Here is a 20710-nt window from a genome sequence, read left to right as displayed (position 1 = left end):
TGGTACTTTACTCCCAGCTGGTACTTTACTCCCAGCTGGTACTTTACTCCCAGGTGGTACTTTACTCCCAGCTGGTACTTTACTCCCAGCTGGTACTTTACTCCCAGGTGGTACTTTACTCCCAGCTGGTACTTTACTCCCAGGTGGTACTTTACTCCCAGGTGGTACTTTACTCCCAGGTGGTACTTTACTCCCAGGTGGTACTGCACTCCCAGCTGGTACTTTACTCCCAGCTGGTACTTTACTCCCAGGTGGTACTTTACTCCCAGCTGGTACTTTACTCCCAGCTGGTACTTTACTCCCAGCTGGTACTTTACTCCCAGCTGGTACTTTACTCCCAGCTGGTACTTTACTCCCAGCTGGTACTTTACTCCCAGGTGGTACTGCACTCCCAGGTGGTACTGCACTCCCAGGTGGTACTTTACTCCCAGGTGGTACTTTACTCCCAGGTGGTACTGCACTCCCAGGTGGTACTTTACTCCCAGCTGGTACTTTACTCCCAGCTGGTACTTTACTCCCAGGTGGTACTGCACTCCCAGGTGGTACTGCACTCCCAGGTGGTACTTTACTCCCAGGTGGTACTTTACTCCCAGCTGGTACTTTACTCCCAGCTGGTACTTTACTCCCAGCTGGTACTTTACTCCCAGGTGGTACTGCACTCCCAGCTGGTACTTTACTCCCAGCTGGTACTGCACTCCCAGGTGGTACTTTACTCCCAGCTGGTACTTTACTCCCAGGTGGTACTTTACTCCCAGCTGGTACTTTACTCCCAGGTGGTACTGCACTCCCAGGTGGTACTGCACTCCCAGCTGGTACTTTACTCCCAGCTGGTACTTTACTCCCAGCTGGTACTTTACTCCCAGCTGGTACTTTACTCCCAGCTGGTACTGCACTCCCAGCTGGTACTACACTCCCAGCTGGTACTGCACTCCCAGCTGGTACTGCACTCCCAGCTGGTACTACACTCCCAGGTGGTACTTTACTCCCAGCTGGTACTGCACTCCCAGCTGGTACTTTACTCCCAGTTGGTACTGCACTCCCAGGTGGTACTTTACTCCCAGCTGGTACTTTACTCCCAGCTGGTACTTTACTCCCAGCTGGTACTTTACTCCCAGGTGGTACTTTACTCCCAGCTGGTACTTTACTCCCAGCTGGTACTTTACTCCCAGGTGGTACTTTACTCCCAGCTGGTACTTTACTCCCAGGTGGTACTTTACTCCCAGGTGGTACTTTACTCCCAGGTGGTACTTTACTCCCAGGTGGTACTGCACTCCCAGCTGGTACTTTACTCCCAGCTGGTACTTTACTCCCAGGTGGTACTTTACTCCCAGCTGGTACTTTACTCCCAGCTGGTACTTTACTCCCAGCTGGTACTTTACTCCCAGCTGGTACTTTACTCCCAGCTGGTACTTTACTCCCAGCTGGTACTTTACTCCCAGGTGGTACTGCACTCCCAGGTGGTACTGCACTCCCAGGTGGTACTTTACTCCCAGGTGGTACTTTACTCCCAGGTGGTACTGCACTCCCAGGTGGTACTTTACTCCCAGCTGGTACTTTACTCCCAGCTGGTACTTTACTCCCAGGTGGTACTGCACTCCCAGGTGGTACTGCACTCCCAGGTGGTACTTTACTCCCAGGTGGTACTTTACTCCCAGCTGGTACTTTACTCCCAGCTGGTACTTTACTCCCAGCTGGTACTTTACTCCCAGGTGGTACTGCACTCCCAGCTGGTACTTTACTCCCAGCTGGTACTGCACTCCCAGGTGGTACTTTACTCCCAGCTGGTACTTTACTCCCAGGTGGTACTTTACTCCCAGCTGGTACTTTACTCCCAGGTGGTACTGCACTCCCAGGTGGTACTGCACTCCCAGCTGGTACTTTACTCCCAGCTGGTACTTTACTCCCAGCTGGTACTTTACTCCCAGCTGGTACTTTACTCCCAGCTGGTACTGCACTCCCAGCTGGTACTACACTCCCAGCTGGTACTGCACTCCCAGCTGGTACTGCACTCCCAGCTGGTACTACACTCCCAGGTGGTACTTTACTCCCAGCTGGTACTGCACTCCCAGCTGGTACTTTACTCCCAGTTGGTACTGCACTCCCAGGTGGTACTTTACTCCCAGCTGGTACTGCACTCCCAGGTGGTACTGCACTCCCAGCTGGTACTTTACTCCCAGCTGGTACTGCACTCCCAGGTGGTACTTTACTCCCAGCTGGTACTTTACTCCCAGGTGGTACTTTACTCCCAGCTGGTACTTTACTCCCAGGTGGTACTTTACTCCCAGCTGGTACTGCACTCCCAGGTGGTACTTTACTCCCAGCTGGTACTGCACTCCCAGGTGGTACTTTACTCCCAGCTGGTACTGCACTCCCAGGTGGTACTTTACTCCCAGCTGGTACTGCACTCCCAGCTGGTACTGCACTCCCAGGTGGTACTGCACTCCCAGGTGGTACTTTACTCCCAGCTGGTACTGCACTCCCAGGTGGTACTGCACTCCCAGCTGGTACTGCACTCCCAGCTGGTACTTTACTCCCAGCTGGTACTGCACTCCCAGCTGGTACTGCACTCCCAGCTGGTACTGCACTCCCAGCTGGTACTGCACTCCCAGCTGGTACTGCACTCCCAGGTGGTACTGCACTCCCAGCTGGTACTGCACTCCCAGCTGGTACTTTACTCCCAGGTGGTACTGCACTCCCAGGTGGTACTGCACTCCCAGGTGGTACTTTACTCCCAACTGGTACTGCACTCCCAGCTGGTACTTTACTCCCAGGTGGTACTGCACTCCCAGGTGGTACTGCACTCCCAGGTGGTACTGCACTCCCAGGTGGTACTGCACTCCCAGCTGGTACTTTACTCCCAGCTGGTACTGCACTCCCAGGTGGTACTGCACTCCCAGGTGGTACTTTACTCCCTGGTGGTACTGCACTCCCAGCTGGTACTTTACTCCCAGCTGGTACTGCACTCCCAGCTGGTACTGCACTCCCAGCTGGTACTTTACTCCCAGGTGGTACTGCACTCCCTTGTGGTACTGCACTCCCAGCTCGTACTGCACTCCCAGCTGGTACTTTACTCCCAGCTGGTACTTTACTCCCAGGTGGTACTGCACTCCCAGGTGGTACTTTACTCCCAGCTGGTACTGCACTCCCAGGTGGTACTTTACTCCCAGCTGGTACTGCACTCCCAGGTGGTACTTTACTCCTCGGTGGTACTGCACTCACAGTCATAAAGAATGTATTGGTGACTTTGTTGCACATGGTCTTGGTGCAATGGGTAGAATGGAAACTGGATCGCAGGGATTCGTAGAGGGAGAGATGTGTGACATGCTGAACTTTAAGGAGGATGAGCAAGTTTGAAAAAGAGCAGTATTTACAGAGGTCAAAAAGATCAAGGGTGGGTTCTTTGATGGGGCGGGGAAGAAAAATGATGATGGTCATCTTGAACAGTAAGGGCCTGAAGAACCGGAGGAGAGGGGAGCCATTGATGAAGTTAGTGACACATTTTATGAAGGAGGGATAATTATATTACGAGTTGCCTCAGTAAGCAATTGAATGGCAGTTAAGCGAGTCTTTTGGAGGTGATGAGCTTAGTGGGGGTTGTTAGAATGATAGGGGAGGAGAAGCTGCAGAATGATGTGGGGTTGGGGCAAGGATGTGGGGCACATGGGGGACTTCAGGGCAGAGGAGGAGGTGACTGAGGCAGCTGAGCAGCTGATTTTGAGGCAAAGAAATTCATAAGCTTCCCACATTTGGTGTTGGAGATGAAGGTGGGGAGAGCAAAGGAAGGGAGGCAGCATGTCATTGAAAAGAGGAACCCGGGGGTGTCTTTTTTCTCCAAATATCGCCTTTTCTTCAATGAATATGAAAAGTAAGGTGAATATTGGTGGAAGTAAAAGATCCCATGGCACTATTTGAAGAAGAACAAGAGAGTTCTCCTGGTATCCTGGCCAACATTTATCTCTCAAACAGCACCGCTCAAAGCAGGTTATAGCTGGTCATTTATCTCATTGTTTGTGGGACCTTTTATGGGTGCAAATTGGCTGCCACATTTCCTACATTATAACAGTGACTACACTTCAAAAAAAGGTTTTATTTGGCTGTTGAAGCACTTTGGGATGTCCTAAAGTTGTGAAAGGCATTATTTCATTCAAGGTATTTCTTTCTTTCTATTGATTGCATATGTTTTCGCTTCCCTCAAGGTGCTCCTGGCCCCCCAGGTGAGCCATTGATCTACAGGTATGGATCAGCCATTACAATTCATTGGTCCAGTGGAGACTCCGGCAAGGCACCAATCAGCCGATATGTCATTGAGGCCAGACCATCAGGTGAGAAGTTCAACTCTTACCGCCATTCACCCCGAAAGCATGACTGGTACTGACCATTTGGGAAATAATGTTCGGGGTGGGGATTGAGAACAGTTATTCCATAGCTTACCATTTCATGGCATAAAGAGTTAGCACAATGGTACACTTGCAAAACATCTCACTTACTCTCTATTCCAGAGTCCCATATTTTCTCTCCTTGTGGCCAACTTAGCATCTAGCCATCACGTTGCTGCAAAAGTCATTAAACAACTGCACAGCAATAGTGCTAAAGAATATCCATGCTATACAAATCTAAATATTAATTAGTTACAGGCTCAAGATCATTTGTTTTGCTACAGAAGTCTTTAAAGGGTTAACAGAGTTGCAGAAACTAAATCAACATCTGTTTTTAAGTGCTTATGTTTGATCAGATTATCCAAGAATGTTTCCATCTTGTTTCTAAGTTGTTTTTTCAATCTTTCAGATACATAAAGTACCCCCCCCCCCCCCCACTACAACCACTTAATTTTTCAATATCTTTATTACACTGGGACTGTATTAAATACAGCAATCAAAAGCAAATGTTAAAAAGATTTTTAAAAAGCATAAAAATACAAATTAAAGTACAGATCTCTAATGCTGATAAAATAACACCATGGAAACAGTTTATATCTTGAATATCTTCAATCAGCTACATTTATAGAAAGGTTGTCAGAAATCCAAGATGTTAACTCAAATCCCTCCTCCCTCTTTTTCAAAGTCTATGCTTTAGAAATAGTAAACAGCCCGAGAAAACTCATGCAAAGTTGATTTTGCACTTTTAAATCCTTCATAGATTGGGAGAGGGACAAAATATGTTCACATCATAGTGGGAGAGGGACAAAATATGTTCACATCATAGGGGAAGAATTGCTTTGGTCACTGTATAACAAAATCATAAACACGGTCTTTTTGAATTAATTTACAATATTGTTACACATAACATTCAATAATAATAATAATTCAACTTTATTGTCATTGCACAAGTACATGAACAACGAAATGTGATCTTGCAAGCTCCCATGACTGGGCGAAGCAAAGCCGCTGCGTCGGTGCGCGCCGCCATTCCATTTCCAGCATTCCTCCTGTCTGACCATCTTCAGCCCAACGCCCGGGCCTGCTCACCAGCCGCTCCTCCTTCCGTGACCTTCTCACCAACCGCCCCTCCTCGGGGCTCCTTCCGTGACCTTCTGCACCCTGGTCTTCCCTGATGGTCACCCCTCCAGGTACTAACCAGGCCTGGCTCTGCTTAGCTTCCAAGCCTTGCCAGTGACCCTGTCCCTAGTCCAAGCAATTCTTCCCCTACACACAGTAGTAAATAAATGTTTTCCTTTCTGTAGCATTCTCTTTATATTATTCTGCTATTTTTATGGGTCTTATTTTTATTTTGGCTGTTGAAGAAAAAATACGTTGAACCTTTCTCTATTTCCCAGTGTCTTGTTTGTGCTTCCTCCCATATTCTCCCACGGTTTTTTTTTCGTGCTCCAGTTTATCTGCCATCCACACTCAGTGCCCTGACTGTGTGACCTCATACCTGCTGGAACTTCTTTTTAAGTTTCCGGATTCCACTTCATGGTCCTCAGCATCGTCACGCCGACTGACTGGGTTATACCAGATGTCCTGTCTGAGCACCTCGAGCGCAAATGATAACTTAAAATTACCTGTGGTGAAATTTTAAATAATAGTGGACAATTTAATAACAACGAAACAGTCAAATGTTTTTGCGAGTAAGATGCCTGTCACTTGAGCCTATTTGCTTTAGTTGGCTAAGTTTGGTCAGTTCTCAGCTAGGTGAAAGAAAGATGTTCAGGTGATCTCATCCTGCTCACCCCGGTCAAATTACGACAGTTCGACCAACAGTTCAGAAAAAATAAAGGCTCACCAATTTCACACTGAAGAGAGATATTTAAGAGAAAACTTCCTGGATTCTACCTGTCCAACTTTAGGTATAGCCCAATTCCTAATGAACTCTTAGAAGAGACTTGGCTGTAAGGTCAAAGGAAATGCTTTGCTAGCTGATGTTTACAATCACACATAGGCGAGATGTGAAACCCCTGACAAACAGGTAAATGGGGTCTGAATAAGAAGGACAAATGAAAGTGTATTCCTCCAATGAGCAAAAAATATTTCTAACTGAGGGCCTATTGAATCATAGGAGCTGCTATCTACATTATTCTTTTTGATGTGTCACTTTTCTTTGTGTGACTGGATGGTCTGTCTTGGTATTCTTTTCCTTTTTGTTGACAAAGGAACTCTTTTCTTTGATTAAGTCTGCTGTCCACCCATTTAATATGGCACATCACTTCTGGCTAATCTGATTGAAAATCTGGCAACCCAGACCTCTGTCCAAGTCTTGGCCGTATATGTGTACCTGCAGTTGGCTGATCACACCAGCCATGGTCTCTTGACTGGAACAGGACATGTGGTAGTAGTAGCCTTCATGAGGGAGAAAAAAAAAGTTATTGGAACAATTCTATTCAAAAAAAAATAAGGGTGAATGAACAAATTGAACTGTAAACATTTTATTTGTTTCATTGTAGTACCTGTGAATAATGAGACTGCAAAATTGTTTACTAGAAATGTGACTTGTTAAGAGACCAATGAACTATGTCCTATTGACTGTAACTGCTGTTGAAACATGTTTTAGTTGTTCATTCAAAACTGCTGAACCTTTGCAGTTTTATTGTGCATGGAAACTTAAATTGATTTATATTGTCATGCCTTCCATGGTTGGTAGATATTATGACGTGATAGCTTTCCTTAACTCTATGCTGCTCTAGCTCCCTGATGGCTTAGTGGGTAATTACACCCCTTGGTATGAACTAAACCAAGTGGATCTGAAGCTCCTAGATTTGAATCTATGCTAAGGTAGTTGACTTCAGGCTACGCAACAGTTCAGGTTTATATTTGGTCTGCGTATCTCTGGGAGAGGGCGAGGTAAGCGAACCAGAGTTCCACATCCTGATGATGGACACTGTTCATTTTTATCCCCCTGGATTTGAAATTGTGATTAGTGCTCGGTTTGCTGAATACAGCAATCAGACAGAGTAGGTAATCCTGCAGGTTTTAACCTGGCAGTTTGTCCTGGAATATTGTGTCATGTGTTAACATTTTACTTCAATGTACCTGAAAATATTATTCCATTAAACTGAAATGGAACCACATGCTCTCGCTGATGATTCAGTCAATAAATGTTCTGCTCAGTGTGGAACTGAGCCTTGAAGAGTAGAAAGGACCTAGGTTTAATATTGGTCTGTTCTGAGTTAATCTTAACCAGAGCAGCAGTAAGGGTCCCATTTTTAACCTCACTGACCTTGTCATCCAGTGTGTCTGTGTGGACATAGGTTGAGACAAGATTGGGTTTGGCTGTGATGTTCCCCACAGTTGAATAGCCTGCTAACAGTCATGGGTTAAACATTTCTGCAGTTTCTGGGGTCTGCCCGGTGTTAAATATTGATGGTATGCTCCTGGCATTCTGGTTGCCAGTCATTGAGAGCTTGCTAATTGAGGGTCGAGAACTAGTTTGTTCCTGCAGGATTTAAAGGTCTGCAGCAGCTAAAAGGGACAACCTCAGCAAGAATAGTTTTGGCAACTAAACTGAAAAGCCTAGAGCCTCTAGATTCACTGATGTAGAAGTCCTTCTGCAAGAAGTCAGGCAGAGGAGGGTGACACAGTGTGGTATGTAACAATACTGGCCCATAAGGAGAGCAGCTCTAGTAGCAGGAGGTGGCCAGGGCAGTCAGTGCCAACTAGTACATGGCAACTCAATGCAGGAAAAAGTGTAATGATCTACCAAATCAGGCCAAGCGAGGGCAGTCAGCCACACGTTCCAAGAAGGCACTGTACCAAATATGCCAGACACTTTCAGTCTTCTCCCCTCACATTGTGCTTGAATTTATAGTCTATACAGTTCTTTTTACACTCTCAGCCTTCACCTGGAAGTGTTCTTTCACTCATGGCCTTAAATGCAATCACCCCACGTGGTATGCAATTACGTTGTGCATGGACTTGTCATCAACTCCCTTCTCAAGGGCAACTCGGGATGGGCAATAAATGCTGGCCTTGCCAGCGATGCCCACATCTCATGAACGAATAATTAAAAAAAATTCCGGTCTGCTTGCTGACACCTGGGTTGTACAGGGTTTCACTGGTACCATTAGGTTTGTTGCAGCTAGCAATGTATTCTCTTCTGCATTATCTTCAGGCTGTTGCTTCTCTTGCTTGCAGTAGAGGGTTCATCTCTGGGACTTCCATGTGGAAGCCTCTTTGTAGGGTGAAATTATGTAATACTAGCTGAAGTGCCCGGCGGTGCCGAGGCTTTTTCGAGGGCATGTTGTTGTTGGAAGAGAGAGAGAGAGCGACTGGGGGTAGAGAGAGAGCGACTGGGGGGAAGAGAGAGAGCGCGGGTGGGGGGAAGAGAGGGCGGGGGGGGAAGGGAGGGCGGGGGGGGAGGGAGGGCGGGGCGGGGGGGAAAGGGAGGGCGGGGGGGAAGGGAGGGGGGAAAGGGAGGGCGGGGGGGAAGGGAGGGGGGAAGGGAGGGCGGGGGGGAAGGGAGGGAGGGGTAGGGGGGGAAGGGGGGGAGAAGGGAGAGGGGGGGAGGGGGGGAAGGGGGGAGAAGGGAGAGGGGGGAGGGGGGGAAGGGAGGGCGGGGGGGAGGGGGGGAAGGGAGGGCGGGGGGGGAGGGAGGGCGGGGGCCCCCCCGAGGGTCGCGGCCCCCCGAGGGTCGCGGCCCCCCCGAGGGTCGCGGCCCCCCCCCGAGGGTCGCGCCCCCCCCCCCCGAGGGTCGCGCCCCCCCCCCCCCGAGGTGAAGACCACCGATTGCAGCTGTGCGAGACAGCCGGCGGGCCCGGTTGCCAGGGTAACCCTTGACGCTCAGCAAGCCCCGCCCCCCGGCCGAGCCAGAGAGAGACGCCGCGTCTCAGCTCCTGCTGCGCGCACACCCTTTAGTAAAGTAGCGGCGCTGGGCTGAGGCCCGCCCCTCCAGCCTTCGAGTGGGGCCGGGAGGTGCCTAGCTCGGGCGTGGGTGCGGAGGAGAAGCCGAGGCTTTGAGGCCTACCTGGAAAAACGGGGAAAGGTAGGAAAATTAATGAGATTAGATAAGTTAATTCGTTTCTAAATCATTTTTTTTTTAAACAATATGGCCTAGAAATTCAGTTAAGGCCCGCCAGCAGGCTAACGCCCAAATGTTAGCGCTGCGCGCGGAGCCACTTGCGCCCGCCGGAAATTCAGTTTTAGCGCCCCAACTCGAAGGCGGCCACTATTCAAGGGTTTCGGCGCCCCCGCTTGCGGCGCTGAAACTGAATTTCTGCGCTGTAGGCCCCGCTGCGCCACCCGCTGCGGAGCGGCAGGCTGCGGTACTGCAGGCCTCCTCCTTCTCTTAAGGGGGAGGTGCCTGCAACAGCGAGATCGCCGCTGGATTGTGCCGGCAAATGAGCCCGGCACCACGGAGAAGTGCCGGGCTCGCGGAAAGCAGCCGGCAATGCCGCGGGGGGGGGGGGTGGAGGAGGCCGGGGAAGGAGGTGCGGGCAGGCGGCCGCCGAAAAAGCGGCCGGCCGCACCTTCCCCTTTAAAGCGCCCCAGTAGCGCAGCAGTACGGCCCCGTTTTTCCAGCGCTGTTTGCGGCCGCTGCAGAAGAGGCGGCCGCAACTAAATATGGGGTTTGGGCCGGAAGCGGGGTGGAACCGGGGCACTGCGCACACCGATGACGTCATCAGTGTCGGCGCAGCGCTACCGGCTACCGCCGCCATTAACGCAGCGCTGAATATCAGCGCACCCTCTTACACTGGCGCAGAAACCCTATTTGGGCGGTAACTGGGCGCAAAGCCCACTGAATTTCTAGGCCTATGTGTTTTAAAAGCAACGTTTTTTTTAAAGACGCAGAAAGCGGGAAAAAGGAAAAGTTTGGAATCAAGATGGCGGCGACTCACCTCGGTTCAGAACGATAAGGCCCGCCCACACACGCACCGATTGGCCCGGCCGCACGCGGCAGCAAGCCGCCGTACGATTGGTCGACCTCGAGGTCACTCTGTCGCTAATGAGCGGATAATGAGATGCTAATGAGCGGAATGTTGAAGGTTTTTGGGATACCGCGGGTGCGATTTTAGCCCGGCCGAAACGTAAATACGCTTAAAACCGTCTCGGAAGCGTAAGCTTTCTTTGGAGGTAACGCGCGCGTAGGTACGCCCTGTAACTTTCGAGCGCATAGCCCGCCAGACGCACACGCGATGACAGACAGAATGACAGAATGACAGACAGAACGACCGATTTATATATATAGATAGATACAGCACAACACCATGATTGTTGAATGCCCCCAGATTGATCCAAGCACCTGAAGCATGCCATCAAAATACCACTGGTATGCTCTATTACTGGTGGTTGAACATACGTCATTGTTATGCTGCCCAGCTGTTATCCTGGGAAAGCACACAGGTGTCATAAGCCATGACTGTAGAGGGTGACCTTGATCTCCAAGGTTACACCCAGAGGCTTGCCTTTAGCTGCTTGGGAAGCAAGCATTCATTTGCTTGCTGGTGCGCTGCAGGTTACAAACAAGATGCACATTGAGAGAATGGGATCCTTTCCTGTTGATGTAATACTGACATTAATCAAGGCGGCTTTGATCACCGCACGGGTTCAATCTCGGATTCCTTGGACTTTGGGAATCATGCCACTCAGTAAAATTGCAATGTCATGTGGCAGCTGCTTGTCAATAAGAAACTGATGAAATTACAAGCTGTGGAGAAGAATGCATCCATGACTTGCTTGATTCATCAGTGCACAATTGTTTGTGTGTATGTGTATGTATATATATGTATAGCAGAAATTTGGCATTAAAAGCACGTAGTCACTTAGCTATTACTGTTTGAATCTGGAATACGAGCACTGTTGTAACTGCATCTCATACTCTCTACTCATCCAAAATGTCTTTATGGAATAACAGCGGCAAAGCCTCCTATGCCACTTTTCAAGCTGGTGACACTGTCTCCAAGTCTTGTCACCTGGAACTCTCTGTCATTTTTGCATAAGTTCAAGTGTAGACTTGGTGAGCCAGGATTGCTGGAATTTGCGTTAGGTCACCATAAGGTTTTTGTATCCCATTTGCCACCCTGGTCCAAATTGACCAGCTCATTCCATGGTCTCAGCAGTCACCACATTCAATCCTCCTGAGATGTCTGTCCTCAGCACAGTATCTTTCAGCTGCACCTTGTTTATTACGCTGTTAACACTCACTATCTACTCTCACACATGAAGAATAACTGCTTGGGTTAGGTACTGTAAGCCTCCCAGCAAGGATCAATGACTTCGGGAAAGCAGAAGGGAAAACTGGAGGAGGCAAAGCATTTAAAAGTAGCTTTTTTTTAAAAACTGAGACCATGCTCATGTGTATGGATTTGTATCACACGAGGCAGTGCTGTTACCCATTGAGCTGTCTGGGCTCTGCAAATCACTCAATTATGGAAATTGGCTGTATCTTCCATATTTAATCTGTTGCAGGAAATTCTAGGTTGGCACTATGTATTCTCCAAGGGGCATTACGCAGCTGCACTCTGACCTGCCATCAACATCAAGCCCAGATGATGATCCTGTGAGGGTCATATCTTTGATGCAAAGGTCAAAATCTTGAGGGTTACATCAGCTGTGTAAAGCTTACTTATAGAGCTGTCAAATTACCGTCGTAGAACTGATTTTCTGCCTGCCGTATGGCCCAAAGATCACACAGCTGCTGTAAACAATGCTAAAAGCACAGCATGATAAAGCCACAGCTTCAGAAAGTGGTGCATGTTGTGGAAGTACCACTTTTGAAGAGACAGCCTCAATCTCTTTCTTTTCTGTGCTCTATTGAAGTGGTTTTATTCCTTCTGTTAGCGAGCTCTGTGTGACTCATTGTCGGACCTTGCGGGGGCGGGGCCTCTCATGGTGTGCCCCATTAGTTAGACTTTTTTCTGCACCCTTCAGCTCGAAAAACGTTTGTGCCATAACTTGCTGGAATTGCGAGCTGATAACGGCCATGGGACCTTAGTTAACGGTGTGACCAACAGTGTATCTCCTTAACTAATGAGAATAAAGGATTGGGTAAGAACTAGAGGAACAATGGAGAAGGAGGGTAGAGTCAAATCAGGCACAGAAGGAGAAGAGAGGGAAAGAAAATTTGGATTGAGAGAGAAAAAGGAGACAGAAAGGAAAAGTAAGAAAAAAATGTAAAAAATTATAAATTTAACATTTTAAAAATCAATTGACTACATGCAGGAATGAGATTGAACACTTTAAACTGTTCCCATTGTGGGCCAAGGGAGGTTGATTGGTATGGCATTAACAATTATCATGTCGTTATAAAAGGGACTTATACTCTTAATTACTAGACTTAACTTTCTGTGGCAAGTATAATGGGCAATTAATGCGCAAATCCAGCAAGTTTTTAGAAATAGCAGGGATGCTAAGGGCGAGATGCCATTTGTGTGAAGCAAATCGTCCAGCAATTTCTGGACATTCACAGCTCATGCCGTATCTCTTAATCCCCTGAACATACTGGCTGATTTTCACATTAATAATGGAGTGCATTGTTAACACCCCGTTATTTTTCCAGCAAGCTCTAGCACGATGTGTTAGTATAATTTGTTTCTAGGATCTGACTGATAATTCTACTGGCCAGTGAGGTGATGTCTTTATTCATTGCAATAAAATTAGAAATGATAGTTTACTAAATTGTACGACTCTGATCAGTGAGGTATGTCCCAGCCAAAAGAGCAATAGTGTGCTATTAATAGTACAGAAGTCAACTCGCATGTTTCTCTAACATGAGAATTACCATTGTGCTGTATTTTTTAGTCCACTCACAATATTATGCCAAAATCTTGAAATTTTTGACATGTTGACTAATGGAGTTGCCCTTTCTTTATGATTGCCATTTTGTCTCTCTGGAGTCCTGCTGTGCTGACTTAAACTATTAAGGTACCTCTCCAGAGTGCCACTGCGCCAACTCTGGCCTCTGTTGGTCCTCCCCAGTATGCCATTGCATCAACCCCAGCTGCCTCTTGCTGACCCTGAACTACATGTTGTAGTCTGGTTTCATTATAAATCTATACATTTTGTTGTTTGAATGATAAATTTGGTGCAGGTTGTGTTAAAGTATATTTAGCAATAGTCTGCTTCTGATTAATTGGTACTGTGTAGTAATTGTGCCTGAGTGTGTCTGAGACTAAACTGAAATACCTTCAAACTAAGGATAATGTTCTTCCAAACCGGAGATGACTTTGCTAAAATGATTAAATGAGAAAAGCAGTATGACATTTAGTCGGGGAACAAAAAGGTAAATAGGCCCAAATTTCTAGTGGTACCATTGTGCCACTGGAAGTAAAATAGTACAGGAGCTCAGAGGAATGGGAATAGGCCATTCAGCCTCTCAAGCCCATTCAGCCTGCCTGGTGCTGAGCCTGTTGTAAATTACAAAGTCAGCTAACTTACGTATAGGGAGGCTTGTAGGCTGTGTAAATAAAGTTTGCACCATCTCAGATATGCTGGCGGATAGAAGTGGAAAATTGAGGAAAAGGCAGGAATTGGGCCCCGAATGGCTGACTGAGGTGAGGGGAGTAGAGGGAGCAGAAAATAGCTGGAGAAGAATCAGAGACCTGCTACAGCTGTACGATAAAGAACTTGAAGGTGGCATTGGAGAAAGCAGGCAACCTGAAATGGGCCGGAGAGCTGCCAAAAATGTGGTACACACTCTGTGGAAGGAGGTGGCTGTGGCAGTAAATGGCATCTCCTTGAACCCCAGAATTCTTTTGCAATGCAGGAATAAGTTTAATGACCTCACCTGCTTCCCCTGGCCCTTCCTTGCAGTCTGTTTATGAGTGTGTCACTCTTTCATTCATTACCCTGACAGTATCAGAGAAGTCCAAGGTGGAGCAAGTGGTGGCACCACAAACATCTGAATATGTTCCCTCCCCCGTGGCCCATGCCCCCCAACCCCCCACCCAACCTCCAGACCAATCAACGCAAACCAAAGTGGATGCTTTGACCACTGGGCTTAAAGCTTTGAGGGATCATTTAGAGAATGATGAAAACCTGCTTCTAACAGCTTAGGCTGCCACCTCTTGGGGTCGAAAGGATTTAACTGATACCATCAAGTCTTCTCTCCCACTCAAATCTAGGACCTGGCACAAGTGGCATAGCTAGAATATGCCCTCATGTTGCCATTCTATCTCCTGATAAAAGTGCATGTGACTTGTCCAGCCAACTCCCTCAGATGCCTTCTCATGTTGGTGGCAGGTGGCAGGATCGAGGACAAGATTATTCACCCACCTACAGTGGCAATGCACCTTGCTGAAGAAGCCCTAAAATGAAGGCCACCTCAGTCCCAACGATCTCATGCTGCCACAGTGCAGCCAAGCACCACAGACATCCCTGGTGCTCAGATAACACCTCAGCACAGCAGCAGGATTGGTTTAAGAACAACACTGAGAGTCACCGGGGTAGACATGGTGGTAAAAAGAAGCATCTATTTGGTTTTGTGTTTTGAGAAGATGCTTGGAGGTCAGTTTGCAACAGGACATACAATAGAAACCCTAACTGATTTTACCCCATCCTAGCCCAAGGGCGGTGAGGCTAATTATAGCACCCTACTGCTGTCTGGGCTGAGATCAGCTATCTCAGCATGGACAAATGACTGAACATTGGGATCTTCCCAAGTCTGTGTGTCCCAGTACTACACTGGGTAGTGCATTTACCACTGAGCTATGGAGGGAGGTAGCTTGCAGATTTCCATTGGCTCTGACCATAACTGACTGCAAAACTATTGTTGAAATTCACCATCAGAGTGATATCCTGTGTATCTCAGGATGTGGTTGCATTCAAGCCCAGAAAGACAAAAGGGTAACCCACCTGGCCAGAAACTGACCGAGTCGGATCACACAACCATTTAAAGTCAATGGAAAGTAAAATCGGGTGGAGTGTAACGGATGCCCAATCCATCAGTTTCCCACCAGGCGGGATAGTTAAAATGATCCCCGGGTACAGAACTCCTTTGTGCAATAGCTGTTGAGATGAAATACATCACTTTCCAGATCCTAGGGGTTGAAGTTCACACCACAATACCCTCCTATATCTGTCGCTGACTGCTAGTGGAAAGAAACATTTCATTGGGATAGCTTGAATCATCTATTCTGCCCCCTCCAAAAAAAAAAGCCTTTGACTCTGTGATCCGAGTGCCTGAGGCATCAACATTGCACAGAATGTTTTTTGCATGCCCTACCAAACCCATCAAATAAAATGTTCTGTAAATGTCAGAACAAATTCTGTTTTGAACAGTTTTTAAAAAATCTGAACTTTGTTTGATAAAATGTATTTGCACAAAAGAATGTTCATTTCTTCCTCTGACATTTTGGGCAAACATTGCCAAGGGGCAGATTGCTCTTTTTCTCAATGCTTTCTTCCACATCAGTTGACACAAAAGCAAGATGGCTGATTTGAGATATTTCCATGCATTAAAATGGGTTTCTGTTTGGTTTCTCATGTCTACCCATGAAAATGCAATGGGCTAAATGTCTGCAAGCACCTGTCTCCCTCTCGTACCATTCCCAAATGGTCTTTACTTATTTACAAATCTAGACAGGCCCAAAAAACAGCGATTCCCCCTCTGCCAGCATAACAGTGGTGTAGCAGGATCTAGATGCACCTAAGGTTAAAGTTCCTGACCAGATTGGAATTGCCAGAGTTGGGCAATTAGCATATTGTTAGTGAGTGCCTGCACCAGTATCACATGAGCTGAAGCACCCACTATTTGGGAGGAGAGTCAGCAAGATATGGTTGTGGCCAGCCTCTTGCCGGTAAAGCGGTAAGTTTGTCTGATGATTGAGTAGAAATTGAATTGGCCCCTTTCTGGAAAGGTTGCTTTCACATAGGCAAAATCTGATTTTCTTCAGTGTACCAGCCTGAAAGGCTCCTGTGGGCCCCATTTCTTCCACTGAGAAGTACTGTGCGCTTGCCTCTTGTAGGCCAGCAATACACATAGGGCACCAAAGGTGGAACTAGAGCAATTCCAGCAGGTGATGTCTTCCCGCCAATCCTGCTTCCATTCCAGACTTCAGCTGCAAGAGTAAACCCACACCAGGCCCCATAGGAAACCCCAGGGCATTACAAAACAGGGCAGAGACACCACGTAATTGGGTCCCATGGATATTGTTCTGGAGTGTGATTCCTGGTGTATTCGTTCCTTTCCCAGCCTAGGTGCAGTGAGGTCAATTGTAGTAATGCTACCAATGCCATAATTGAGATCAGAGACCTCATTACAGACCGGGGATCAATACTGGCTCAATACCACTCAGCAACAGTTTTAAAGTACTGATTTTGCATCATATTTATCATATTCTGCCCTGCAGATGAAGGTGTGATAAAGTTCATGGAAAAATAACAAACCTTTGTTCTCTGTTCCTTCCTTAAAAGTTAGGGCCATTTGTTCCTGTGGGACTGTGCTTCATAAATGTTTTACTGCCACAGTTTTCTAGCGATTTTTACCATGTGCAGCTGATTAGTCCCCATTATTAATGCATCAATTGACTGCTACTGGTGGTTTTAAGTGCTCAGCAGGAGTGTAGAATGATCTTACAGCCATATGGTGACCATTCTTTGTTTCCATTTTACAGCTAGCATGGACCACTAATGAAACAAAACAACAACTTACATTTATATAGCGCCTTTAATGTGGTAAAACATCCCAAGGCGCTTCACAGGAGTATTATAAGACAAAAGAATTTGACACCGAGCCACCTAAGGAGAAATTAGGGCAGGTGACCAAAAGCTTGGTCAAAGAGGTAGGTTTCAAGGAGCGTCTTAAAGGAGGAAAGAGAGGCGGAGAGGTTTAGGCAGGGAATTCCAGAGCTTAGGGTCAAGGCAACAGAAGGCACGGCCACCAATGGTTGAGCGATTATAATCAGGGATGCTCAAAAGGGTACAATCTACTGTTGGTGATGTTGTTGTATGAATGTTTAACATGCCCATACTAAATTTCTCTCTCCACTATTTTAATGGAGGCGTTAATCTATTTAAAATAGGTTGTTTACCTCCTCTCTTAAGAAAGTGGAAAGAAGAATTTGGTACAAAGAAGAATTTGGTACAATCAAGTTAAGTATCCCTGTGATAACATCATGAACTGTAATTTCTACCCTAAAGAATCCCTGATGCCACAGCTTTTTTTCCTCTCTTGCTCCTGAATCTGCTTACTCATGCTAAGGTACAATTCCACTGGCAATGAGAGCCCTCAGCAATTTTGTGGTTCATTTGTGACATTACCTGAAACCTGAAATCTTCTTTCTCTGATTAGCTTAATATTTAGGGCTGGATTTTCATTCAGAAGTCGGGACTACAACTTTCGGGTTTTAGTCCCGCCTCCATCGAGATGCGGCCAATCCACACAATTTTCCCTTGATTGACCTTGTTGAGCCTGCCCAGCGGGCTCAGCAGGCCAATTAAGGGCCACCCGGCAACAGGTGACGTCACAGAGTGAAATTTCATCTGTCAAGACGTGTTGACAGATGAAAGATCAGCGTTTCACAGCTGTTTGAAGCTGTCAAACACTGACAATCTTACTTCTAACATGAGTCCTTCTACACAGACTCAGTTAGAAATCTCACCGGCACTGAAAGCTACAGGATGTCACTTTTGACAGATCGCAGCCATTCTGCTTTCTGTGCCGGCTGAATGATGGACTCCCGAAACCTAGAGGAAGGAAGGCTGTAAAGGTAAGTACAGGTAATTTAAACTTCGTTACACACTTTAGACACACTTACCTTTGCACTCATGCACACATCACTCACCTGAACACCGACATCTCGACCTCTCCAAGTCCTTCAACCCGACAGCCCGACGACTCTAACTTGGCGTGGTTTGGAGCCGTCAGGAATCCCACACGACAACCTTTAAAATAGGGATTAGGCTAAAAACTGCCTGTTAACAGGCAGTTAATTGGCACTAATCCCTTCCCGCCTCGGGTCGGTGGGTCCCAGTGCGGGGCGGGCACCCGCCTCCTTTGAAACTTACGTGGAGGCGGGTTTTGGGCGGGATGGTGTCGGGACCCCCGAATTCGGGATTTTTGCCGCCCGCACGCCTAAAAGCCCGCCTCACAGCACACTGAAAATCAACCCCTTAGTTACTGATTTTCCTGTTTTTTCAAAACAAAATAATTGGAATATGTTTCTCCAGCCACTAATGTGGAAGAAAAAACCAAGGGGAGTATAAAATGGGGAAACCTGTTTACTGAACAGAGGGAAGTGTACCCACACATTCCCCAAAGTGCAATATTGATTCTCTCTCCGAAGTAGGTGCTGGGAGTGCGATGAAATAAATAGATAATTTGTGAATATTTGTGACAGCACTACTTTTGTATTTTCCAGATGAAGGATTGTGGGATATTCTAATTAAGGATGTTCCTAAGGAAGTGACATCATACACCTTCAGCATGGACATCTTGAAGCAAGGTGTGAGCTATGATTTCCGAGTGATAGCAGTGAATGATTATGGATATGGAACACCTAGCTCCCCTTCGCCATCTGTTTCAGGTACAGAATTTGTCTCTTAAAATTGTGTTAATATTTTTGTGTAGAGCTTATTTGAATCTGAGCCCTCAAATGTTAGTCGCTTCCTAGGCGGAGTTTCTGTTTATTCAGCAGAGTTAAAGGTAAATTGAATCCACAAATTTGATATAAGTTGTGATGGAAGCTGCAATGCACTCACAATGTTAGTGGTAATATTTTTAAATTATCTAATGTTTCTTTTTGGTTCTCTCTGCATACAAATTCCTCTTTTGAAAATTATGACTCAGATTTTGTGCAATTCATGGGAGCTGTTACAAATTTGGGGTCTGCTGTAGATACCTTGTCACGTTCAATGGCAACAGTTACTCCCTTGCAATCGTGTAAGTAGATATTGTGTGAGTCAACTCCAGAAAGAGGTGGATCCTGTGGACAACAACAACAACTTGTATTTAGATAGCACCTTTAACGTAGTAAAACGTCCCGAGGCGCTTCACAGGAGCATTACCAAATTAAATTTGACACCGAACTACATAAGGAGATATTAGGGCTGATGACCAAAAGCTTGGACAAAGAGAGAGGTTTCAAGGAACATCTTGAAGGAGGAACGAGAGGCGGAGAGGTGTACCCTTATATTTCAGAGTTGATTCAGACTGCCAATATCTAATACAAAGGCAAAATACTGCGGATGCTGGAAATCTGAAATAAAACAGAAAATGCTGGAAATACTCAGCAGGTCAGGCAGCATCAGTGGAGAGAGAAACAGAGTTAACGTTTCAGGTCGGTGACCTTTCATCAGAACATTTCTGCCAATGTCTACTTACACATTAGCATATCTTAGGGGATGTAACAATGCATCCCCCAATAGGCCATATTCCTAATCGCAAAATGTGATATATATATCTCTCTCTCCCGGGATAGGAACCTTATGTGTGAGCCTGACAGCTTGCTCATGAAGACCATGCACCCAAACTAGGTGTACCACCACGACTACAGATCATCCCAGACCCCAGGAGTCCATGTTTGGAAACCTGCCTGAGAAACATGCAACCCCTGTGCTTGGCACCTCTGACCTCCTGCATCAAGTGCAGTTCCACATATTGTATACTAGGGTACAACGGCGCCATCTAGAAGGCCCCTAAATTTCAGTATGGTCCCTGTGGCCAGATCATCACTCGCCCCTAGCTTCAACCCTGGATGGTAGCTGGGTGTTGTCTTTGGGTTCCTCCGTAGGCTACCTCCATCTTTATATCTGTCACCAAGCTGAGACAGCGGCATCCTAGGAACGGTGCTTGCCCTGCCCCCAGCTAGGCCGTGCATCACATGACTTCCTACATTTCCCCCCTTGAGCAGGTAATACACACAAGGCTAACTCCTCCTGCACGAGGTGTGGTGCAGACTTGTTTCACAAGTACCTTGTGTCGCCCCCACACCCCACCACACCACATGTGACTGAACATTCTTTCTCGGGATATGGTGCCCTTTTAAGTTCAGTCTGTGAGGTGAAGGGTGAGCTTTCTGTCTGCCTTTCCCAAAGTCCTTGGTTGTGGTTGGCCAGCTGCACCTCCACCACTCTCCTTCCTTTGTACTGTTCAGGCCTCCCTGGACTGTGACACCCCTAACAATATTTGATGCACATCTTGCCGCCACGCTGCTCATCCCCACAGTGCTTGAAGTCAATACGCCCTCCCCCTGAAATTACCTTATACCCTGAGTTTCTTCAGGTGTGGGAGCTCCAGACTTCATGGAAGCCAGACAATTACTTCTGTATCTGTCTGTGCTGGACCAATGAAGTGCTGTGTTGCCCTTATCTCCTCTTCCCTGAGCTGTCTATTTATAACTCCC

At 47.0% G+C, this 20710-nt stretch overlaps 1 protein-coding gene across 7 annotated transcripts in view; it reads left to right on the top strand.

Annotated features, from left to right (window-relative positions):
* sdk2b (sidekick cell adhesion molecule 2b) overlaps positions 1 to 20710 on the top strand; it is a 1061066-nt gene that overhangs the window by 893597 nt on the left and 146759 nt on the right. For all 7 annotated transcript variants that reach the window (XM_085963616.1, XM_085963614.1, XM_085963610.1 and 4 more), the window contains 2 exons: positions 4197 to 4322; positions 18728 to 18892. In XM_085963616.1, coding sequence (XP_085819742.1) covers positions 4197 to 4322; positions 18728 to 18892 — 291 coding nt within the window. The remainder of the gene's footprint in view (positions 1 to 4196; positions 4323 to 18727; positions 18893 to 20710) is intronic.

The sequence above is a fragment of the Somniosus microcephalus genome, chromosome 21, assembly GCF_052327205.1.
Source record: "Somniosus microcephalus isolate GS21.2 chromosome 21, FLI_Smic_1.0, whole genome shotgun sequence".
NCBI classification, from domain to species: Eukaryota; Metazoa; Chordata; class Chondrichthyes; order Squaliformes; family Somniosidae; genus Somniosus; species Somniosus microcephalus.
Note: the sequence above shows the minus strand (reverse complement) of the source record. Positions and strands in the feature narration are given on the sequence as shown.